The sequence below is a fragment of the Odocoileus virginianus genome, chromosome 17, assembly GCF_023699985.2.
Source record: "Odocoileus virginianus isolate 20LAN1187 ecotype Illinois chromosome 17, Ovbor_1.2, whole genome shotgun sequence".
Classification (NCBI taxonomy): Eukaryota; Metazoa; Chordata; class Mammalia; order Artiodactyla; family Cervidae; genus Odocoileus; species Odocoileus virginianus.
Window position 1 is genome coordinate 25,847,447 of NC_069690.1, and position 24,579 is coordinate 25,872,025.

General features: G+C 51.6%; 2 protein-coding genes across 2 annotated transcripts; both read left to right on the top strand.

The window, feature by feature from the left end:
- Nucleotides 1-244: 244 nt before the first annotated feature.
- SLC35G6 (solute carrier family 35 member G6) lies at nucleotides 245-2,312 on the top strand. The gene is made up of 2 exons (XM_020915186.2): nucleotides 245-327; nucleotides 812-2,312. Exons 1-2 carry the CDS (start codon nucleotides 325-327, stop codon nucleotides 1,823-1,825), a joined length of 1,017 nt encoding a protein of 338 aa, XP_020770845.1. The 5' UTR covers nucleotides 245-324; the 3' UTR covers nucleotides 1,826-2,312.
- A 937-nt stretch (nucleotides 2,313-3,249) lies between these two features.
- POLR2A (RNA polymerase II subunit A) lies at nucleotides 3,250-23,564 on the top strand. Its single transcript, XM_020915185.2, has 29 exons — nucleotides 3,250-3,724; nucleotides 10,539-10,671; nucleotides 10,816-10,952; nucleotides 11,055-11,228; nucleotides 11,394-11,675; nucleotides 11,991-12,152; nucleotides 12,261-12,481; nucleotides 12,654-12,786; nucleotides 13,274-13,398; nucleotides 13,492-13,702; nucleotides 14,225-14,434; nucleotides 14,519-14,687; nucleotides 14,884-14,978; nucleotides 15,122-15,325; nucleotides 15,455-15,677; nucleotides 16,112-16,295; nucleotides 16,670-16,841; nucleotides 16,936-17,041; nucleotides 17,127-17,332; nucleotides 18,427-18,651; nucleotides 18,789-19,035; nucleotides 19,338-19,438; nucleotides 20,250-20,354; nucleotides 20,445-20,627; nucleotides 20,826-21,029; nucleotides 21,165-21,351; nucleotides 21,458-21,571; nucleotides 21,729-21,878; nucleotides 21,981-23,564. Exons 1-29 carry the CDS (start codon nucleotides 3,632-3,634, stop codon nucleotides 23,135-23,137), a joined length of 5,913 nt encoding a protein of 1,970 aa, XP_020770844.1. The 5' UTR covers nucleotides 3,250-3,631; the 3' UTR covers nucleotides 23,138-23,564.
- The last annotated feature ends 1,015 nt before the right edge of the window (nucleotides 23,565-24,579 follow it).

The window sequence follows — 24,579 nt, forward strand, 5'->3', positions numbered from 1 at the left end:
GGAGCTGGCCCTCAGAGGTGCTGTCCATAAAAGCTTTCTGAAACAGGGCAAAACAAATAATTAAGAACCAAAGACGTCTCACTACAGACATGGTTGAAAAGAGGAAAAAAAAGGAACCAGACAGACTTTGGGGTCACAGAGAAATAAAGCAGAGTTGGAAAGGAGAAAACAGGCCCACTCCCACCTGAGGGAGGTTCCAGGGAAGAACCTCCACCCCCACCTCAGGAAGGTTCCAGGGAAGAACCCCTCCAACCAGGTCACAATGGCTGGAGCTCTGAAGGGCCGAGGGTCCCTGAGTCAGGAGAGGAGGAAGTCCAAGGAAAGATGGTGAGTGTGGCGGGCAGGGGAGCAGGGCCCCCCTCTCTGTAGCTCCTGGCTGCTCCCTTTCCCCTCCTTCCCTGAGACTGCCCAGCTTTCCTAGATGCCCACAAGTGAAATTCATCACAGTGTTCCTAGATGTCCCTGGAACCCGTGACATCACATGGACACACAGCACCTGAGGCCGCCTCCCCTTCCTCAAACCGACAGAGCATCCCTGGGTCCTCTTTTTCTCCTCCCAGGAACAACTTACCCCAAGAAACACGATGCTCCAGGACTGCTCACTCCCTGCTTCCTGCTTTAGCGACTCAAGGCCCACACTGTACCACCTCATCCATCTTTCAGGCCCTGACTAGCTCCCAAGAGTTCCTCAGCAAGACAGCCTGCCCCTTTACTGTCCCACAGGGTCCCAGAACTCAGCCTGGCATGTGCCCTGTCCCATGTTCCCTGGACTATGGCTGCCCTAATGCCCGAGCTCCTTTCTCCCTAACAGGCTGGCAGTCACCCCTACTTCAACCTGCCTGACTTCACGCAGCCATCACCGCCCTCTACTCCGCCCAGTCTCCCATCGCACCAGCGCTGCCGGCCCTCCGATGCCACCAAGGGGCTGCTCGTGGCCCTGCTGGGTGGGGGCCTACCTGCTGGCTTCGTGGGCCCCTTCTCCCGTATGGCTTACCAGGCTTCCCACTTTCCCTCGCTGGAGCTACTCATCTGTCGATGCCTCTTCCACCTCCCCATTGCCCTGCTACTTAAACTGCGTGGTGACCCCCTCTTAGGACCTCCCGATGTCCGAGGTCGGGCCTGCCTCCACGCCCTGCTCAACGTCCTCAGCATCGGATGTGCCTACAGTGCAGTTCAGGTGGTGCCTGCTGGCAATGCTGCCACCGTCCGCAAAGGTTCTTCCACTGTCTGCTCTGCTCTCCTCGCCTTCTGCCTTGAGAGCCAGCGTCTCAGCGGCTATGACTGGTGTGGCTTGCTGGGCAGCACTCTGGGACTCATCATCATTGTGGGACCTGGACTAGGGACCCTGCAGGAGGGGACCACGGGCCTCTACACCGCCCTAGGCTATGTGCTTGCTTTCCTAGGTGGCCTGGCACTGTCACTGGGGCTCCTGGTGTATCGCTCCCTCAACTTTCCCTCCTGCCTACCAACGGTGGCCTTCCTGTTTGGTTTGGTGGGGCTGGTGGGTTCTGGGCCAGGCCTCTTTATGCTGCAGACCCCCGTGCTGCCCAAGGATCCTCTGAGTTGGAGCTGTGTGGGGGCAGTGGGGATTCTTGCCCTAGTCTCCTTTGTGTGTGTGAGTTATGCGGTCACTAAGGCCCACCCCGCCCTGGTATGTGCTGTCCTGCACTCTGAGGTGGTGGTGGCCTTGATGCTGCAGTACTATGTGCTCTATGAGACCGTGGCACCTTCTGACATCATGGGGGCAGGGGTTGTTTTGGGCAGCATCGCCATTATCACTGCCCAGAACCTCAGCTGTGAGAGGGAAGGGCAGGTGGAGAAGTGAGATCCAACTTGAGAGCCTGGGGGTGGGGGTGGGGGCTGGGTAAATAGAAGGACAAACTGGAATACTAACATGGGAGAACAAGTGACTAGGAAAGAACTGGTGTGGGAGAGAGATACCCCTTTGAGTCAAGGATGACTTGGGGACTTGGTGGAGAGGGACTGCCGAGAAGACTTGTAATAAGCCTGGAGACCAACACATTTGGCGTCTAGGCTGGGGCTTGAAGGAAGGTCTGAGGAGCAGGTCCAAGGAAGGGGCTGAGGCAGGCAGGCCATAAAACACGGAGAGGATTTTCCCCTGGGCAGCAGAGAGAAGAGCTTTGGGGCTGGAGTGCTTGGGGCTTTCAGGCAAACGGAGCAAGCAGCTGCGCTGGGGGAAGGGAGTGTGCTTTTCTTTCCCTGAGCGATGGTTTCCCTTCCTCGTGGTTATACCTACTCGCCTTGGGGTGGTGACGTGATATTGACATCAAACAAGGATCACTCTGAATGTGGCTGTGCAGTTGGTGTCATCTCTGCTTTGGAAGGACAGTGGAAGTCCTACTCCCCCCTTTCCCCCGGCTTGGAGAATCCCCTGGGATCCCCGCACCTTCCGCCCCATCTTATTTTTGAAATACTCTAGGAGGGGGAGGATTTCCTAATGTTCAGATGCCTTGACCCCTAGTCCCTCAGGACTTCTGTGTCCCGCCCAATGGTTAATCTGCTTTTCTTGGATTGTCGCGGTCCCGTGATCTCTCCCGGACGGCGGTGGCCAACGTCCTTCCGGAGCAGGCCGCAGAGCTGAGGCCTCTGAGCGGCTCAGGTCGGGGATCCAGAACCAGAACTCCATACAGCGCCCTACATCAGAGGCCAGGAGATGCCCACCCGTCCCAGGAGGCAGCTAGACAGCTATCAGCTACTTCCGGACCAGCAATCGGCCTCGCCATCTTGATCTGTTCTTGCATATTCAGAGAGATTACTGCATATTCATGATCAAGAATGGCCCCCGCACTCCCCCACTCCGGGAACCCACTTGGGAGGATCCGACCGGCCCCGCCTCCTTCATTACAGAATCTCAGAACAGACCATTTTCCAGCGTGGGGGATTATATTAATAAGAAACTTTAGCTAAAGATGAAACCGCACGCCAAACTAGAATAAAACTGGCCTATATTTATCCTTGAATCTTTAAACCTTAAACCTCGGTGCTGAAGGGAGTAGCGAAGGGAGGCGGAAGGGTAAAAAAGTTCCCTTCCCCAACGTCATTTCAAAAGGTCACCCAGCCAGGGAGCTGAGGAGCGACGATCAACGACTCGAGCGCGCGCCCCGTGCACGCCGGCGCAGGCGGCCCCGTAGCGCAAAGGAGGGCGGGAAAGGAAGGGGCGGGGGAAGCTGGGGCGAATCTATAAAGGGCGTCATTCGGCCAGTTCTCTCCTCAGAAGCGCCGAGAGCGCGGCCGGGACGGTTGGAGAAGAAGGCGGCTCCCGGAAGGGGGAGAGACAAACTGCCGTAACCTCTGCCGTTCAGGAACCCGGTTACTTATTTATTCGTTTCCCTTTTTCTTCTTCTTCCCCCGAAACCTTTTCCTTTCCCTTCCTCTTTTTTTTCTTTTTGGGAGACGGAAAAATCTCCGGAAAGGCGGAGGAGAGCTCCTTTCACCCCTTTTCGTTTCCCCGCCTCCTTCCCTCCCCCACCTTTCCCTCCTCCGGCTTTTTCCTCCCAACTCGGGGAGGTCCTTCCCGGCGGCCGCCCGGACGGGGTCTGAGCGCCTAGGTGGAGGCGGCGCAGGCTTTTTGTACTGAGGTTTGCGCCTGCGCAGCGCGCCTGCCTCCGCGATGCACGGGGGTGGCCCCCCCTCCGGGGACAGCGCATGCCCGCTGCGCACCATCAAGAGAGTGCAGTTCGGAGTCCTCAGTCCGGATGAACTGGTAAGCGGCTCTGCCCTCCCACTGCTCCTCCCTCCCGCGTCGCGGGCGGGGCTTGACGATAGCCGTGGAGACTTGGCACTTCTTTTGCCCAAGGGGACCAGATGGGTTAGTGGCGCCAAGGCAGTGCTGGGTCCAACCTCTGCTAGCCAGAGTTAAATTTTCCTAGGGGATCAGCAAGCTTAGCGCTGTGTCCGAGCTGGGGGCCTGGCAACAGGCTGGAGGGTGGGGTGGGGGCTGGAGGGTGAGCAGGAGGGAGAGAAGGGGGTTGATTGGTTCCACACCGTAGTCACCAACGTTAAATGAGATGACACGAATGCTAAGAGGCCTTTACAAGTTTGGATGAGAAGTTGAGCCCCCCAATTTTTTTCCTTCCCCCTGCTACAAATATTAACGAGTATCTGCTCCGCGATAGGCAGAACAGACGCTGGGGATACAGAACTGAAAAAGACGAGGACCCTATCTTCTAGAATCTAGAGCACTTTCTTTAAGAAGGGGCAGGGAAAACAGACCATAAACACGAATAAATGAACAAGATAATTCTGTTAAGGGCAAGTGCCTTGAATAAAGTGAAACGGTGTTATGCGATGGATAGTGAATGAAGTGAGGCTTCTTTAGATGGGATGGTGTCTGGGTCTAGAAAGGCCTGAGATGACATTACCCGAATAATGAGAAGCAGCCAGTCTCCTAGGCCATAGGTTCTCGGACAAGAGCTTTTCAGGCAGAAAAAAGAGTAAGTGCAAAAGGCCTGAGGGAGGGTGTGCCCTGGAAGCTGAAAAGTGACCACAGTGGCTGGGGTTTAGTGGTGAGAAGGAGAGTGTTATTAAACCATTACTGGAGAGGCATGAGGTGGGGCAGGCCAGGTGGGATATTGTAAATCATGGTAAGGAATCCGGATTTCATTCCGTTTTCAGTAGAAAGCCATTGGAGAATTATAAGCAGGAGAGTGGTATCAAATTTACGTTTTTTAAAAAATTATTACTTTGATTGTTCTATGAAGAACTGACTGGGGAGGAGGACTTAGAGTGGAAGCAGGAGAGACCAGGGAGCAGGGAGGGCTATGGCCAAATCAAACTCCTTTGTGGAATGAACTGGAGGAAGCCAGTGAGCTGGAAAGAATGGAATTGAATAACTCTGTTTGTGGATGGAGACAATTTTGCTAGAGGCAGGGGCTCAGCTATAGGAAAGTTGTGTCAGGAATGAGAACTTCCTGAACTCAGACCACACAGAATAAATTCCAGATGGGGTGAGGTTGACGTCTAAAAAGTAAAACTAAAGCACTCAAAAAGTATAGATAGCTTTTGGATCCTGATACCAGGGGAAAAACCCTTTGTAGGAATGAGTGAATTATGGGTAAATTTCATTGAGTGCCTGTTATGTGATAGGCACCCAGCTAAGCATTTTATCTACAAAGAAGAGCAAGGCAAACTTGACTACGTAAAAATAAGAGCCACTTCTGTTAGTCAGGAACACCGTGAACAGCTGAAAAAAAGGTTGGGAAACCGTATTTGCAACGTGATGGACTAGGTTAGGTTTCTTAATGTACAAGGAACACTTTAAAATCAGGAAGGCACAAATCTAGATAAGAGGATCAAGGATACGAATAGGCAGTGCGTAGAAGTACTACAAATGGCCATTATAAATATTTAGCTTACTAATGACATATGCAAATTAAAGACAAACTTTTTTTTTCTTATCTGATTTTTCCCTGTTGACAAAAGCACTGGGTAATAGGCATGCTTACACAATTTTTGGTAGGGATAGATTGGTGTATAAGCTTCTTGGAGGACAGTCTGACAGTATGGGTTGTTTAATATGCATATTATTTGGCCCAGTGCTGCACTTACAAAAATTTATCCTTAAAAAAGACTATTAATGTCTCTCCTCAAGTATGCCGCTCCTCCAGTCTTGCCTGGTTCAGCAAGCAACAGAGGGCTCCACAGTGCATCCAGTGGCTCTGGCCCTAAACCCAAAAGCCATCTTTTTGACTCCTCCCTTTCTCCCAGCCTCTGCTCAGTCTGTCTGCCAGCCTGTTGGTTCTGCCTTTCAAAATGTGGAATCCAGTCTTTTATGACTGGCTTAGCTACCATGGTTCACCCCACCATCATCTTTCCCTTGGGGTACCACAGTGGTCCCAGACCCTAGTTGTTTGTTAGAGTTTGCAGAGCAACTAGAGAGATCTTTTAATCATATCTCTCCCCTGCATGGAATTCTCTTCAAAGGTTCCAGACTCCTTACTCTGTTCTGTGAGGTCCTGTGCTTTCTGATCCCTGCTGACCTCTCCATCTCATTCCCAATCTCCTTGTTGCTTTTTAACTTCCCTGACCTGCTGGTTGATCCAGAACTAGGAGCGCATTCCTGCCTCATTCATTATTCACTGTTCCTGCTGCTTAGAAAAACATTGCTCAGACCTCTGCAGGTTTGTTCCTTTGTGTCAGTATGTTTTCTGCTCAGATGTCGTATCATTAGCTGCTGTTCCCCAACCACCCTGTTTAAGTAGCATCTTTTTGCATCTCTAACCCCCAGTCTTGACTTTATTTTACTTCATAGCTGGTCAGTACTTGAAAGGATTAGTTTTTTTGTTTCTTACTTCTGGAATAGAATGTAAATTTCATGTAGGACTTTGTTATTCACCTCTCTTCCTCCAGCATCTCAAATAGTGCCTGGCACATAATAGGCATGTAGTAAAAGTTACTCAAATAAATGGGTGAACAAATAGTTGGACAGGTACATAAAAATATACATGGATTTTTACTGCAACGTTGTTTGTAAATGATACTGTTTGAAATTACAGGTCATGTAAGTAGTTACTAATAGGAATTCTATTTAATAACACAGGGTTTATTAGAATAAAACTTTCTTAATAGGTTAAGTCCCCTGACTCCCTGTTTGCAAACTCCTGAGGCACCGCAGCACCCACAGGGGTCCAGTGGGAGATTTTTACATTTTCAGGAGAGGCACAGTTCATCTATCTGCCTGATGCCTTGGGAACCACTCGATTGAGCAGCTTTCTTTTCAGCGTTAGATGGCGCCAGATCCCTTTCGATGACGTCATATCTTTGTGAAGCTGGGGTTTTAGCAGTTGCTAAATACTGGGCAAGAATTAGGTAGACCCAGAGATAAGAGTGGTGATGTCCTGTCTGATTCTAAGATTTGAGAAGCGCGGTGCGCAACAGGTGTCATAAGTAATTGTGGTTATTCTGGATAAGTAAAAATGTTATTTTTATTTTAATACATTAAAATAATATTTGTCTCAGTTTTTGTGTATTGTTTTTTCAAAGGGCTGTTAAGTTGCTCTTGTGTAAATCGTTACTAGGTTGTTTGGATCCAGGTATTTTAACAAGTGGATCTCTCTTGGCTGTCAGAGGTAGTGAGGCAGTAAGGACATTGTGAACCGCTGAAGTTTAGGAATCTGGAAAAAGGAAAAGGTTTCTCAACAGTATGCAGAATGAGGCTCCATTTATGGAAGAATGGGAATATACTTGCAGTTTTTTGAAAAGCATGGAAGGCTGTTCACAGAATTTCACAGGCATCATCTTTGGTGTGTGGGCTTTTGCGAGACTGATTTTGGTCTGCAAGGTTTACCGTTTATATTATGCTTCGTGTTAGAGGGAATAGCAAAGTTACACTTAGGCCTGGAGAAGCTTCTTGGGGCATGGATACTATTAAAGGTAAAATATTTTCCAGACCTCTTGAGAGTAGTGTATATGTTGAATAGAGAGGGCTCTTAGGTTGACTGTAAGACACAGTGGTCGTCTTTGCTTTTTGAGGAAGGTTTTGGCTGTTGCCAAGTGAAGGGAAGGAAGCAAGGAGGGTTGCTGCTGAGGCTTTATGCAAAGCTTGTACAGAGTCGGGGGAAGTGGGCTCCTGATTACATTTGAAGGCATTGCCTCCATTCATTAAAAGCAGTTGTCCACCGTGGAAAGCATAACTCAATTTGTTTATACTCCAACTTATTCCAGGAAGAAACAGTAATATACTCTTTTAGGTGGAGTGTGGACTACAATGGTGAATCAGAAGGTTATCCTGGTCAGATTATTTATAACTCAGTGAGGGGTTTCCTACACACGCAGCAGGTATTCACTGAGCCCCTACCCTGTCCTGGTTACTTTACTAAACAAATGAAACATGATCCTTGCCCTCAAGGATTACAGTCCAGTGGGAGAGACAGATGTGTAAACCAAGTAATTAACAATGGGCTGAGAACTTTGCTGGGGTGTAGATAAGGCTAGGAAGAGTTGAGAATGCTCTATAAAGAGATGACATATGAATTGGGCCTTGAAAATAAGTTTGCTGGAAAGGAGAGCATGTGAAGAAAAGAAATTTTGAGAAATCTATTATAGTTGGAGTAGAAGTGTTGAGCCCTTGGAAGTCAAATGTATACCATATGGGCAGTGCGAACCAATAAAGGATTGGGGGCTAAAGTGTTTTGTGTGTAATCCAAAATATAACTTAGGTAGAGGGGTTAGCCCAGAATATTCCAGGACAGCCCCTGGCCCACTCTCAATGCCTGGAAGCAGAGGGAGTCTTTAGAAGGTGGCTGATTTGATGAGCATGGACTTGGAGTAGAGGGACGTGAAAAGCCTTGAGTGTTTAGGCCTGTCTCTAGTGACTTCTGGAAGCCAGATTCAGGCCTGCTCCTGCTTTGTTGTGTTTCATTCAAGGTAAGTAGACCCTTCTGTTGTGTGTCTCATGAGACACGATGCAGCTGATGGGGACTGGCTTCATGAATTTAGTCACCACAGGACCTGTCTCCCTGAGGTTTCATCAGGTCATCTGGATGAGCATTGTGGATGTTCAGAACCTCTTAGTCCTGTATCTGTAGACCACTACTCAGCAGTAGCTAATCGGATTTCATTATGAGAGGATCATTGGTTTGACTATAAGGGAACAACCTTTCTCTTTTCAGGTTCTTTGAGGTTACTTCCATGCAGTGGAGGGTCCTAAGTAGTTTAGTTCAGTTTGACAGGATCCAGAATAATAGAGGAATGCTGCCTGCCCAAGAGATGCTTAGAATCTATGAGGAAGACAAATCCCAATAGATAACTTCATTGTGTTATGAGATGTGCAATGATGGAGGGGTGTGGAAGCATGGGAGGGGCACCATTCTGCCTGGGGAGGCTGTGTAAAGGCTTTCTGGAAGAAGTATTGCCTGAGCTGAGTCTTTTATTTTTTTAATTATTACTTTTTGGTCTTTGTTGCAGTGCACGGGCTTAGTTGCCCGGCAGCACGTGGGATTTTAGTTCCTCAGCCAGGGATTGAACCCGTGATCCCTGCATTGCAAGGTGAATTCTTAACCACTGGACTACCAAGGAAGTCCCTGTATCATATTTTAGATTCCACATAAGTGATATCACATGGTATTTGTCTTTCTGTGTTTGACTTACTTCACTTGATATGATTATCTTTAGGTCCACTTATGTTACTGCAAATGGCATTATTTCATTTTTTCATAGCTTAGTAATATTCCATTATATATATGTACCACATCATCTTTAGCCATTCATGTGTTGATGAGCATTTAGGTTGTCTTGGCCGTGGTGAATTGTGCTCTGGGTGTCCTTGAGTTTAACTAATTGTTTCTGCTGCAGTACTGTAGGATGATGAGCATATGTTTGGAATCAGAGAGAGCTGGATTTGACTTCTGCTGGCTCCTTGAGATTGAGGCCTTGGGCAGTCACTATATAGCCTCAGGTTTCTCATCTCAAAGAGATAGGAATTCACTTACAGCAGGTTAGTGGTTAGGGTTAGAGAAACAAGGTACATTAGGTATGTTTAGTGCCTGGCATGAAGTTGACACTCAAAATAGAAGCTTTTATTAAATACTTCTGAGTTGTTCTTTCTGGAAGTTTAGTAGACCAAAGCTTAACTAATTTTAAAGTTTCTGGTTTTCAGTGTGTGAAAAGTTGCCATGGGTTTCCTTGAACAGCTCAGAGCAGAAGTCTCTTCTCCAAGTTGTACCTGTTTCTGAGCTCTGCCTTCTCTCCCTTTCCTCCACTGAATTGGTCCCGTTGAGTCCTGGCTGTACCTTCCCCAGGATTCTCACCAAGGGCCAAAACCCCCAAGCCATCTCTTGAGGCTCCAGGATTCACCCTGAACATTTTCTGTGCTCCAAAAAAAAAAAAAAATTTCTGTGCTCCAAATAATTTTCACCAACCCTTTGCTCTAGCACCCCTTTCTTCTGTCTTATCCTAAAATGTCTGAACACAGAAGGGATTCAGGCTGGCCCAAGTCCTTGAGAAAGAGGAGGTGACAAGGATATAGGCAAAGAACCTAACTTTAGGAGGTGAGGTTTGAGTTGACAGGCATATCTTGGGGCAGCACACCTGGGCTGTCAAGGTGTGGGTGGCCGTACGGGGACATTCCTGCCAGAGACCCCAATTCTGGCCTTGATTTCAGCTTTGGGAAAGAAACAAGGCATTGATTTTTTTTTTTTTCCTTTTATTTCCCCCCTTGAAACAGCTTTATTTCTTTTTGCGGTAAAATTCTATAGACGACAGTGGCCTAGAATTCAACCCAAAGGAATGACTAATGTGTGTGGAGCCCAGAGCTGCCCACACACTAGTCTGCATGCCCTGTCTCACTCAGAAGGTGACCAGAGTGAACTTCTGACTTGTGGTATTTGACTTTGGCATTTTCAGAATCAAATATCACACACACTGACCCCCCCCCCCCCAACTCCTCTCACTCCAAGCTAAACCTGCTTAGTTCTTTTGTAAGTAGTTTGGGGTCCTTTGAGGCTTCAGTATAAGAGCTCCCCAGCCATGAAGTCTGAAAACTAGGGATTCAGTTTAGTATTGGCCTTTCTTTTCCATAGAAACGAATGTCTGTGACAGAGGGCGGCATCAAATACCCGGAGACAACCGAGGGAGGCCGCCCCAAGCTCGGGGGGCTGATGGATCCGAGGCAGGGAGTGATTGAGAGAACAGGCCGCTGCCAAACCTGTGCAGGTGAGCGCTGGGGGGGACTGGCGTGGACCCTGGAGGGAGGGAGAGGCTTGACCTCACAGAGAACTAGGACTGAGGGTGGAAGCCCAGAGACCTGGCCTCCGAGGTGAGTGCTGGAAGGAACATGTGGCGTGTGCTTTCCCACAGGAAACATGACAGAGTGTCCTGGCCACTTTGGCCACATTGAGCTGGCCAAGCCTGTGTTCCACGTTGGCTTCCTGGTCAAGACAATGAAAGTTCTGCGCTGTGTCTGCTTCTTCTGCTCCAAGTTGCTTGTGGATTCTGTGAGTGGGAGACAGGCTCTGGCCTGGGGAAGCTGGGGGCAGGGGGGTGGGGAGGCAGGGGAGCATCCCCAACTGACCCTACTCTGTCTGCTCTTTTCCCAGAACAACCCGAAGATCAAGGACATTTTGGCTAAGTCCAAGGGGCAGCCCAAGAAGCGGCTCACACACGTCTATGACCTCTGCAAGGGCAAAAACATCTGCGAGGGCGGGGAGGAGATGGACAACAAGTTTGGTGTGGAGCAGCCTGAGGGCGATGAAGATTTGACCAAAGAAAAGGTAACTGGGGCTGCCCAGACTGTTGGGAGCAGGCGAGGGGCAGGGTGGTCTTGGAGGAAGAAAGGGGAGAAGACAGCAGAAGCAGCAGGACCTGAAGGTCACAAAGAGCGAGGGGCTGGCCAACCCACCCTCTGGGCTCTGATGGCCTCTCTGTCCTGTTGGCAGGGCCACGGTGGCTGCGGACGGTACCAGCCCCGGATCCGGCGCTCCGGCCTGGAGCTATATGCAGAATGGAAGCATGTCAATGAGGACTCTCAAGAGAAGAAGATCCTGTTGAGCCCCGAGCGGGTGCACGAGATCTTTAAGCGCATCTCCGATGAGGAGTGCTTTGTCCTGGGCATGGAGCCGCGCTATGCGCGGCCCGAGTGGATGATCGTCACTGTGCTGCCTGTGCCCCCGCTCTCTGTGCGGCCCGCTGTTGTGATGCAGGGCTCTGCCCGCAACCAGGTCAGCAGCTGTGGGACCCCACTTCATAGCTAGGCTGGGTATCTGGGCAAAGGTGTGTGTGGGGGTGGGATGGGGAAGGTGTGCAGGGTGCTAGACAGATTATCCTGGCCTGAAGACACCTGCCACTTGCTGGCTGTATGACCTTTAGTGAGCCCCTTAAGGGGGTTAAAGCCCATCAAGGTGCTTCTGGATCTGTGAGCCAAGAGCCCAGAGCTGCCGCCCAGGGTCGTGGTTAGGGGCGGGGGTGAGAGACGCTGTATGCTGGCACGTGCAGGGTGGCTGGACGGTGGGTGACGGTGCTGACTTCTGCCTTAGGATGACCTGACCCACAAACTGGCCGATATTGTCAAGATCAACAATCAGCTTCGGCGCAATGAGCAGAATGGCGCAGCTGCCCATGTCATCGCCGAGGACGTGAAGCTCCTCCAGTTCCACGTGGCCACCATGGTAGACAACGAGCTGCCTGGCTTGCCTCGTGTGAGTCAGCAGGGTCCCCGTGCCTGGAGCCTTGGAGAAAGGGGCGGGGGCCAGAGTGGGAGCCAGTGCTGACTGCTGGGGTGCTCCCTGCCCTTTGTCTCTTCACAGGCCATGCAGAAGTCTGGGCGTCCCCTCAAGTCCCTGAAGCAGCGACTGAAGGGGAAGGAAGGCCGTGTGCGTGGGAACCTGATGGGCAAGCGGGTGGACTTCTCAGCCCGAACTGTCATCACCCCCGACCCCAATCTCTCCATTGACCAAGTCGGCGTGCCACGCTCCATTGCTGCCAACATGACCTTTGCGGAGATTGTCACCCCCTTCAACATTGACAGGTGTGCTCAGTTCAGAAGCCCTTCCTGGAGGGGCCAGGATGATAGGGGTGCTCTCTCAACTCTGAGAGAGCTTTGAAGTTGAGAAATTCAAGCGCCACTTGTGGCTTTGGGGGAGGAATGACGACAGGGCTTTTTGGAGAGAGCACTTTGTTGATTGCATCCCTCTCCCTAGACTTCAGGAACTAGTGCGCAGGGGGAACAGCCAGTACCCAGGAGCCAAGTACATCATCCGGGACAACGGTGATCGCATTGACCTGCGTTTCCACCCCAAGCCCAGTGACCTTCACCTGCAGACTGGCTATAAGGCATGTAACAGGCTGGGGGTCCGGCTGGCACAGGCCAGCTGAGGCTATCGTATTTATTAGAATCTGTGCCTTTTTAAAAGACTCCTGCTGTCCTAGGCAAGCTTGTAGCTTCCAGCTGCTGGCATTCGGCAGTGAGGGTAGGGGGATCACATAAACCCACGGGTAGCATGAAGGACACATGACAGGAAAGGAAGGTTGGTGGGGGTGGGGGTGGGGGTGGGGGGGTGCCTGGAGCAGAAGGTTTCATGGTCAGAGTACCTTGAGGTTTTCTCCCCCAACTGATTTCCCTGCGGTTTGGATACCGTGTGTTCGTTTTCTCTGATAACCTGGAATCTAGCCTAGCACCTGGCCCAAAGCAGGTGGTTAATAAGCATTTTAAGTGAAGTGACATCACAGCGTCGCCTGTCTCAAGTAACTCAGGTCCACTATAACTTCACTGTTAGCACCCCTCCTTGACTGAGGTTTCTCCCGCCTCTCACCTCCCCAGGTGGAACGGCACATGTGTGATGGGGACATTGTTATCTTCAACCGGCAGCCAACTTTGCACAAAATGTCCATGATGGGTCATCGGGTTCGCATCCTGCCCTGGTCCACTTTTCGCTTGAATCTTAGGTCCGTCCGCCTGCTGAGTGAGGTGGTGGGGCTGGGCTCCTCCCTGGGTTTCACTGGAACATCTCCCTGACTCACCCTCCTCTTTCACTGTAGTGTGACAACTCCATACAATGCTGACTTCGATGGGGATGAGATGAACTTGCACCTGCCACAGTCCCTGGAGACACGGGCTGAGATCCAGGAGCTGGCCATGGTGCCACGCATGATTGTAACCCCCCAGAGCAATCGTCCGGTCATGGGCATTGTGCAGGACACATTGACTGCAGTGCGCAAATTCACCAAGAGGGATGTCTTCTTGGAGCGGGTGTGTGATCTGGGACAGGTGGAGGTGGGGAGAACCTGACCTGGGTGGGCAGTGCCCAGCACAGCAATGATGGGGGAGGGGCAGTGACTTGTGCTGATTGGCTATGTACTGACCTGTATGTGAGACAGTGGAAGGGGACGGGCTTAGCAAAGATCAAGACCGAAAACAGTGCATGGTCTTAGCTCCATGTTTAATCTCTTAAAATGTCATGTAATTTCAAATATCCTCTGGAAAGTAAAGGCAAAGAGAGAAAGACTTTGTTAAAATTCTATTTCTTTTTCTTTTGTCTTTATTTTCTAATTATTAAAAGTAGTTTGTAATTACTGTTTAAAGAAAAATGACTCTGAAATTTTGAACTATCACAGTGAATTTTTTCAGGAAAGTTTGGCAGACACTTCTTTTGCCATTTTTTTGTCTCCAAGATCTGGCTTTCCCCCTTGGGCTGGGAGGCTTCCCCTGACATTCACAAGTGGGGACGCCTGCAGTTCTGACTTCCTGTCTCTCTCACTCTTTTCCTCCCAGGGGGAAGTGATGAACCTCCTGATGTTCCTGTCCACGTGGGACGGGAAGGTCCCACAGCCAGCCATCCTGAAACCCCGGCCCCTGTGGACAGGAAAGCAGATCTTCTCCCTCATTATTCCCGGCCACATCAACTGTATCCGCACCCATAGCACCCACCCCGATGATGAGGACAGCGGCCCTTACAAGCACATCTCTCCCGGGGACACTAAGGTGGGGCTTGGCTTCCTGATGCAACGGGCAGGGCTTCAGAGCCGGGAGCATCAGCAGGGGCCATGAATGGTGCTCTCTCTACAGGTGGTGGTGGAGAATGGCGAGCTGATCATGGGCATCCTGTGTAAGAAGTCTTTGGGCACGTCAGCTGGCTCTCTGGTCCACATCTCTTACCTTGAGATGGGTCACGACATCACTCGCCTCTTCTACTCCAACATTCAGACTGTCATCAACAACTGGCTCCTCATTGAGGGTAAGTCTAGGGCTCCACCAAGTTCTGTTTACAAATCCTGTCCCCCTCACCCTCTCACTGCTGACTGCTCTTCTCCCCTCCCCTTCTCTTCCCTCCTTGGGTTTGGTTCCCTCCATCTATGCTCTTGGCTGTGAGTCTGTCTCATGTTTCTTGGGAGCCCAAAGAAGGTGTTGCTGATGCTTCTCCCCATTTCCAGGTCATACCATTGGCATTGGGGACTCCATCGCTGATTCTAAGACTTACCAAGACATTCAGAACACGATTAAAAAGGCCAAGCAGGATGTAATAGAGGTGAGGAGGGAGGCTGGGCAGAGACTGAACCAGAAGCTCCCAGTGGCTTTGAACTTGAGGAGTGATGGGGACATGGGACTGAGAGGGACAGGGACCAGCAGAGGTCGATGTCCCCCTGAGAGTTCCGCCTCCTTTTGCACCAGGTCATCGAGAAGGCACATAACAATGAGCTGGAGCCCACACCAGGGAACACCCTGCGGCAGACGTTTGAGAACCAGGTGAACCGCATTCTCAACGATGCCCGAGATAAGACTGGCTCCTCTGCCCAGAAATCACTGTCTGAATACAACAACTTTAAGTCTATGGTCGTGTCTGGGGCCAAAGGTTCCAAGATCAACATCTCCCAGGTGGGGAGTCTTTTTTTTCCAGCAGAGGGTCCCTTGGAAGTGGGAGGAGAAATGGAGGGCTGTGCTGCTAGGGGGAACGCACTGAGAAACTCGAGGGAGGGGACACAGCCCAGCTTTTCTGTTCCCCAGGTCATTGCTGTCGTCGGGCAGCAGAACGTGGAGGGCAAGCGGATCCCATTTGGATTCAAGCACCGGACCCTGCCTCACTTCATCAAAGATGACTATGGGCCTGAGAGCCGAGGCTTTGTGGAGAACTCCTACCTGGCCGGCCTCACGCCCACCGAGTTCTTCTTCCATGCCATGGGGGGCCGTGAGGGGCTGATCGACACAGCTGTCAAGACTGCTGAGACTGGTGAGGCCCCAGCCACCAGCCAGTCCCAGGGAGGAGCCCAGGCGGAGAAAGCCTTGGGGGTTTTGAGTGGGGTTCTCAGTCTGAAGTCTTCAGTCTCCAGGGAAGTCATTTTGGCCTCTCTGGAAAGAGCAGAGACTGAAGGTCAAGAGTTAGGCAGACAGCCTTGTTCTGGCTGCGCTGTGGCATTCCATGTCATGGGGATGGAGCATGAGGCTGTCTGCTCCTGACCAGTCATGTGGGGGTGGTTCCTTGGGGTCTCTACTGGGCCCTGGTTCCATCTGGGTGATGGTGGGCATGGCTTTCCCTAGGAGGCCTCGGGTCTCAGGGGCCACAAGCTGGCTCCCCTGAGGACCAGAGTGGCCAGCAGCACTCTTCCTAAGGTAGAGAGGCTCCTGTTCTTGCTTCGGGCCCTTCAGTTGGTTATCTGCTCCCAGGATACATCCAGCGGCGGCTGATAAAGTCTATGGAGTCGGTGATGGTGAAGTACGACGCCACTGTGCGCAACTCCATCAATCAGGTGGTGCAGCTGCGCTATGGCGAGGATGGCCTGGCGGGCGAGAGTGTCGAGTTCCAGAACCTGGCCACCCTCAAGCCTTCCAACAAGGCCTTTGAGAAGAAGTGAGGAGGCAGCTGGAGGGTGGTTCTTGCCCCTGGGTCTCAGGGCCAGGGTTGTAGGAGTCCCCGTCTCCCCCCCACCCCCCACGGTGAGATCACCTGGACCGGATCTTGCAGTGAACCTTAACCTTATCATGCTCCTTCCCTACCTGTGTGGCAGCAGCCACGTGATGGGAGAGGGTGGACAGAGAGCTGGTGTTGATGCAGAGCAAGCCCAGAGGGCGGGCACAAGTTCAGGGCTGCTAGGTGGCCTTGGCTCTGGATCTTGTTTCCCTCCCAAGATTCTTCACAGCCCATCCTTATGGGCTGCACATCTCAGGAGTCACACCCTGTTCTGGCTGGGATCTGCACCTTGACTCTACCACTGCCACCTGTAGGTTCCGCTTTGATTACACCAATGAGAGGGCCCTGCGGCGCACCCTGCAGGAGGACCTGGTGAAGGATGTGCTGAGCAATGCACACATTCAGAATGAGCTAGAACGAGAATTCGAGCGGATGCGTGAGGACCGGGAGGTGCTCAGAGTCATTTTCCCAACTGGCGACAGCAAGGTGCGTATGGGCACGAAGGGCTGGGCTAGAGAGGGGTTGGCCCTGCCCAGCTGGCCCTGACTCGGGGTCCTGCCTCCCTGCCCTCCTGCCCTAGGTTGTCCTCCCCTGCAACCTGCTGCGCATGATCTGGAACGCTCAGAAGATCTTCCACATCAACCCTCGCCTTCCCTCCGACCTGCACCCCATCAAGGTGGTAGAGGGTGAGTAACTGCTGCGGAGCCGCCAGGCCAGGCTCTGCTGGCAAGTCCCAGTCTACAAGCTTTTTATCTCTTGCTTGGCCCCCAGGAGTCAAGGAGTTGAGCAAGAAGCTGGTGATTGTGAATGGGGACGACCCCCTGAGCCGGCAGGCCCAGGAGAACGCCACCTTGCTTTTTAATATCCACCTGCGGTCCACGCTGTGTTCCCGCCGTATGGCCGAGGAGTTCCGACTCAGTGGAGAGGCTTTTGACTGGCTGCTTGGAGAGATCGAGTCCAAGTTCAACCAAGCCATTGTGAGTCCTGTACTCCTCACTCCAGCCTCGATTTTCTCTTTTGAGCTGTTGACTTCTCTGGGAACCTCCCACCTCTGCCCATAGATGCCTGATAGAGTTCTCCTTCATTGAGACACTGCTGTGAACCAGGTCCTATGTTGGGGGCTTTATTCCGGTATTCCTCAGGAGTCTTAAGACAACCTTCATAGAGGAGGGGTTGTTAGTGTTAGTTCCATGTTGCAGAGATAACTGCTGAGCCTTGGAGAGGTAAATGCATAAAAGATGCTCAACATGATAAGTCATTAGGGAAATGCAACTCAGAACCACAGTGAGATTTCACTTCATGTCCACAGGATGACTAAAAGAAAAAATAAACAAGTGTTGGTGAGGGTGGTGGAGAAGTTGGAGCTCTCCTACACTGCTGGAGGGGATGTTGCAACTGCTTTGGGAAACAGTCTGGCAGTTTCTCTAGAGTTTAAACATAGAGTTACCATCTGACCCAGCAATTTCATTCCTAGGAGCATATCCAAGAAGCATGTATCCACACAAAAACCTGCTGCAGGTGTTCACAGCAGTTTATTCATAATAGCCAAGCAGTGGAAACAACCTACATGTACATCCATTGATGAAGGATAAACAAGATAAGGGAATGTTATTTTGTGATAAAGTAATGATCTGTCAAGCCATAAAAAGACAGTGATCAACTGTGAATAATAGTATCACTAAGCAAAAAAGCCCATTTGAAAAGGCTATATACTATATGATTCCAATTAAAAGGTTATCATTTATGGTATGTGATTGAAAGACTGTTATCAAGTGAATATTTAGCTCATAATTAGGATGCAGTGCTTTTAGAAATGAAGGTTTTAGATGGCGTAGTCCCTTTTCCTGGGTGTGCAACGCATTGGGCACTGAATGGCGTATGTAAATTGAAATGCTGTCTGAGGAAGGGGATGATCAAATAGACTCTGATCTTTTAAGTCTCTCCCTTTTCCAAATGCTTCTGTCCAGCCCTGACAGCACCTCACTCTTGTTTACCGGGGGTGGCGGGGTTGGGGTAGGCAGGCAGATTTGCTCTTCTGAGAGCAGCTCTTCTTAATCCCCATCATCCCCAGGCCCATCCAGGGGAAATGGTGGGAGCTCTGGCTGCACAGTCCCTAGGAGAACCTGCCACCCAGATGACCTTGAACACCTTCCACTATGCTGGTGTGTCTGCCAAGAACGTGACTCTGGGTGTGCCCCGACTTAAGGAGCTCATCAACATTTCCAAGAAGCCAAAGACCCCGTCACTTACCGTCTTCCTACTGGGCCAGTCTGCTCGAGATGCAGAGAGAGCCAAGGTGGGACTTGGGTAATGGGTTTCTGGGTGGAAGGAGGAGGGGACCCCTTCCTTTCAGTGAGGGTTTGGAATTCCTTCTCCAGAGGGTTTTGAAGAGGCCTACAGAGCCTGAGTGTCAAGAATCCTTCTTTCCTCCAGGATATTCTGTGCCGCTTGGAACACACAACATTGAGGAAGGTGACCGCCAACACGGCCATCTACTATGACCCCAACCCCCAGAGCACGGTGGTGGCTGAGGATCAAGAGTGGGTGAATGTCTACTATGAGATGCCTGACTTTGATGTGGCCCGAATCTCCCCCTGGCTTTTGCGGGTGGAGCTGGACCGGAAGCACATGACTGACCGGAAGCTGACCATGGAGCAGATTGCCGAGAAGATCAATGCTGGTGAGGCCAGGAGGTCCTGCCCAGGCTCCCCTCGCTCCCCATCCTGTCCCTGCGATCTCATCTTGGACATGCCGCCCATACCCACCAACTTCCAGGCACTGGTTCTACTTTCCCAGGGCACCTCTTTTCCAGGTCCCTTCTGTACTGCCTTCTCCTTCTCATTCTTTCCCCACCCTCTTTCTAGAAGGGTTCTGTGAGGAGGGGGAAGCCAAAAGAGAGAGAGCCCACTGGGAAGAACTATGGACACACTGCAAATGGAAGTAGCGCTGCAGCTGCCATCTTCCTCACTCATTTCTCCTCAGGTTTTGGTGACGACTTGAATTGCATCTTTAATGATGATAACGCAGAGAAGCTGGTGCTCCGGATCCGTATCATGAACAGTGATGAAAATAAGATGCAAGAGGTAAAGGGGACCCAGGCAGAAATTTTGTGTCAGACACAGAAAACCATTAAATCTGGTTCCTGACCATAGACATTAAAATGAAGGCAGCATTGAATGCTAGTCACACCATCTGAACTGGAGGTGGAGGGTGGCTAACAATGATTTTCAAAAGTTCTAGCAGGGAAAAATCTATCAAATGTGAAATAGTGCCACATGGATGAACAGATGGTGTTGATGTGGGGGTGTCCCTGTAGCCCGGTCACCTGGTTCTCTCCTCCCCGAGGGCAGGTCAGACAGTAGGAACGGCTGCATCCTTGGGAAGGTGGGGTAACAGTGCCTATAATGAGACCCAGGAAAATGCTTGACCAGTGACTTCACTCCTTTAGGCATGGCTCCTAAAAAATTGTTCGGCACATGTGGATCCCTGGCGCTTTTAATACTAAAAGCTCAGAACATCATATGAACTGGTGGAGAGTGGATAACATGTGGATGCGTCCTGAGCGAGGACAATACACCTCTGTTAAATGGGGTCACACGTCAAGGCATTGGTGGGTGGGTGGTGGGTGTGTGAAAGGGACCAGGAGTGGAGGCACCATGTGCTTGCTTCCAGTCCTTGGAGTGCGCAGAATCAGAATGGTGTTACACTGGTGGGTGAGGCTGTCTTCTCTGAGGTTTCTTTAAATACCATCATAAAAACATGTTAGAAAGTAACCTTATTGGAAGGAAGAAGGTAGGTCTGGGCCAGGCCCGGCTCTGTAGCTCAGGCTGTGGTCTGGGGTGAGGCCAGGGGATGCCGGAGGATTCTCAGAGGTCTGACCCGCTTCTGCCACAGGAGGAAGAGGTGGTGGACAAGATGGACGATGACGTCTTCCTGCGCTGCATCGAGTCCAACATGCTGACAGACATGACCCTGCAGGGCATAGAGCAGATCAGCAAGGTCAGCCGGCCATTCCCACTGCCCGTCCACCCCTGCTTCCTTCCTCCTACCGCCACCCACCCAGCCTGAGCTTGCTCTGTCCCTTGCCAGGTGTACATGCACTTGCCGCAGACCGACAACAAGAAGAAGATCATCATCACAGAGGATGGGGAGTTCAAGGCCCTGCAGGAGTGGATCCTGGAGACGGACGGCGTGAGCCTGATGCGCGTGCTGAGTGAGAAGGATGTAGACCCTGTGCGCACCACATCCAACGACATCGTGGAGATCTTCACGGTGAGCCCCTGGGTCTCGGGCAGTGGTTGTGGTCCATGCTTTTCCTCAGGACATTTCTGTGATCTGGTTGTTTTCATGCCTGAATCCATTTTTGCACTTGGGCTTCATGGACTCCTGACTCTGAATGTGGGTGCTGGTAGCAGTGGGAGGAGAGCAGAGTAACCGGGTCTTGACCCTTCCCCTGCATCCGCACACCAGGTGCTGGGCATTGAGGCCGTACGGAAGGCCCTGGAGCGGGAGCTGTACCACGTCATCTCCTTCGATGGCTCCTATGTCAATTACCGGCACTTGGCTCTCCTGTGTGACACCATGACCTGTCGTGGCCACTTGATGGCCATCACTCGACACGGGGTCAACCGCCAGGACACTGGACCTCTCATGAAGTGCTCCTTTGAGGAAACGGTACGAGAGACGTTCTGAGTAGATGGGGAGGAGGGCCTCCTTGGCTGAGTGATGGGCCTTGGTGTGGTTTCTCCTCTGTCGGGTGGGATGTGGGGCGTGGGGGGGTGACAGCGTGTCCCCTCTTCCGAGGTTTAGGTGGATGTGCTCATGGAAGCAGCTGCGCACGGAGAGAGTGACCCCATGAAAGGGGTGTCCGAGAACATCATGCTGGGCCAGCTGGCTCCGGCTGGCACCGGCTGTTTTGACCTCCTGCTGGATGCGGAGAAGTGCAAGTATGGCATGGAGATCCCCACCAATATCCCCGGCCTGGGGGCTGCCGGACGTGAGTATGAGGGTCTGTGAGGTGGAGGTGGGAGCAGGGTGGCCTTGGGTGGGAGGGCAGCCAGGCCCTGGGTGTTCTTCATGAGTCACCACGTGCCTCTCTGCAGCCACCGGCATGTTCTTCGGCTCGGCCCCCAGTCCCATGGGAGGAATTTCTCCAGCCATGACACCCTGGAACCAGGGTGCAACCCCAGCCTACGGCGCCTGGTCCCCCAGTGTTGGTGAGTGGCTGCTTGGGAAGACAGCCCTCTGGGTGGTTCAGAGGGTGGGTGGGCTGGGCTCGTGAGGGGTTCCCATGTTGGGGTGCTGGGGGCCCTGGAGCTCTGGGAAGGTATGGGGCTCCAGCTCTGGTTTTAACAAACATCTCTCTCTTTGCAGGGAGCGGGATGACCCCGGGAGCAGCAGGCTTCTCTCCCAGTGCTGCCTCAGACGCCAGCGGGTTCAGCCCTGGCTACTCCCCGGCCTGGTCTCCCACACCAGGCTCCCCGGGCTCCCCAGGCCCCTCAAGCCCATATATCCCCTCACCAGGTGAGTGCTCCTTGTCTGTCAAGGCCAAGTTCATTTTCTCCTTGGTCTTGCCTTCTGGATGAATCGCTAATCACCTAACACCTCTCTACTTCTCTCCCACAGGGGGTGCCATGTCTCCCAGCTACTCCCCGACATCGCCTGCCTATGAGCCCCGCTCCCCTGGAGGCTACACACCCCAGAGTCCCTCTTACTCCCCCACTTCCCCTTCCTACTCCCCTACTTCTCCATCCTACTCTCCAACCAGCCCCAACTACAGCCCCACGTCACCCAGCTACTCCCCGACCTCTCCCAGCTACTCACCCACTTCTCCCAGCTATTCACCCACCTCACCCAGCTACTCGCCCACTTCCCCAAGCTACTCCCCCACATCACCTAGCTACTCGCCCACCTCTCCCAGCTACTCACCCACATCACCCAGCTACTCGCCCACCTCTCCCAGCTACTCACCCACCTCTCCCAGCTACTCACCCACATCACCCAGCTACTCACCCACTTCGCCCAGCTACTCACCAACATCTCCAAGCTATTCACCAACATCACCAAGCTACTCTCCAACTTCTCCAAGTTACTCGCCCACCAGTCCTAACTATTCTCCAACCAGTCCCAATTACACCCCAACATCACCTAGCTATAGCCCGACGTCACCGAGCTACTCACCTACTAGTCCCAACTACACACCAACAAGTCCCAACTACAGCCCAACCTCTCCAAGCTACTCTCCGACTTCACCCAGCTACTCCCCAACCTCGCCAAGCTACTCTCCTTCAAGCCCACGATACACACCACAGTCTCCCACCTACACCCCAAGCTCGCCTAGCTACAGCCCCAGCTCACCCAGCTACAGCCCAACTTCACCAAAGTACACCCCAACCAGTCCTTCCTATAGCCCCAGCTCACCAGAGTACACCCCCACCTCTCCCAAGTACTCACCTACCAGCCCAAAATATTCACCCACCTCCCCCAAGTACTCACCTACCAGCCCTACCTACTCACCTACCACCCCAAAATACTCACCCACATCGCCTACTTACTCACCAACCTCTCCCGTCTACACCCCAACCTCCCCCAAGTATTCACCCACCAGCCCCACCTACTCCCCCACCTCCCCCAAGTACTCACCCACCAGCCCCACCTACTCACCCACCTCCCCCAAAGGCTCTACTTACTCGCCCACCTCCCCCGGCTACTCGCCCACCAGCCCCACCTATAGTCTCACCAGTCCAGCCATCAGCCCGGATGACAGTGATGAGGAGAACTGAGGGTGAGCTGTGCGCAGCGGCACCTGGCTAAGTGGAGGGTGGCCTTGAGGTACCCTGCCCCTCTGCTCCCCTGTGGGGTACAGCCCCAGTCTGCTCCCTTGTACATAGCTCCTTGTGACAGTCCCCTGTTGAGGTTCCAGACCCGTTTTTGCTGGGGCTTTTGTTTTGTTCTCTACTTGTGCTGTCTCAGAACCCACTCATCCTCTGTGGTGGTCTCCTTCCTGCCCCACTACCCCATACCTGTCCCCAAATCAGACATCCTTCTTGCTGTGGCTTGATTGGGGATAAAGGGTATTTTAACTTCTTAGGGGTAGGTCCAGCTCTGGGTCATCACATCTGATCCTTGGGAAGAACAAAGCGAAAGCTGCCTTTTGTCTGTTATTTTATTTTTTGAACTTTAAATAAAGTTTACTAATTTTGACCAAAAGTGTGTCTGTTGAGTGGTTTAGTGGGAGGCAAAAATACTCAGGCTCGACTCCCTGCCTGGGCTGCTGTTCCATTTCCAGTGTTGAGGCTGATCCCTGCTAATGGGCAGGGGCGGGAAAACAAGCACAGACAGTACATTCTTTCACTGAACAAACTGTGTGCCAGGCATTGCTCTGTCTTGGCTTTGGGATCGAACAAATAGGCCTCGTCGTGCTTTAAAACAATACTGACGTAACATCTTTTTCAGCAGTTCTACTGATTGTCATATTATATGGGCTTCCCTGGTGGCTCAGTGGTAGAGAATCTGCCTGCCAATGCAGGAGACAAGGGTTCAATCCCTGGGTCAGGAAGATACCCAGAAGGATATAGCAACTTACTCCAGTATTCTTGCCTGGGAATCCCTGGATAGAGGACCCTGGCAGGTGATAGGCCATGGGCTGGCAAAAGAGTTGGGCACGACTTAGCAATTAAACAACATAATACATAATTTTAGAAAAGTACAGAGAGGTATAGTACAGAAGCAGAAAAGTGACTACCCTTATCATCACCACCAGGAGGCATATTTTCTTTGGGTATTTTTCTTAGACGGTTCTCAAGTCACTTCTGATCAGTCTTCGTTTTGGCCTCAAACCAACAATGAGATTATGAATACTAGGGTATTTTTTAAAGCTGAAGTTAAAGGACTTGCTGATAATTTTCTATTTTCAATTGGCTCTGTCATATTTTGTTTCATGAGTTCTTTTTTAAATTCTTATTTCGGCCACACAGCTTGTGGGATCTCAGTTCCCTGACCAGGGATTGAACCCCGTGTCCCTGGCAGTGAAAGCCCAGAATCCTAACCAGTAAGCCATCTGGGAACCCTCTGAAGTATTACAAATAGTTTGGAAAGTAACAGGGCCAAGATCTATTTACTAAGATTATAGATGGTAGATACCATTTTGCAATATTTAATCCAGGTCTTAAATTATTTTGATAGATGGCTTTTTTAATGACTTTAAAATTTGTTTTTTATTGAA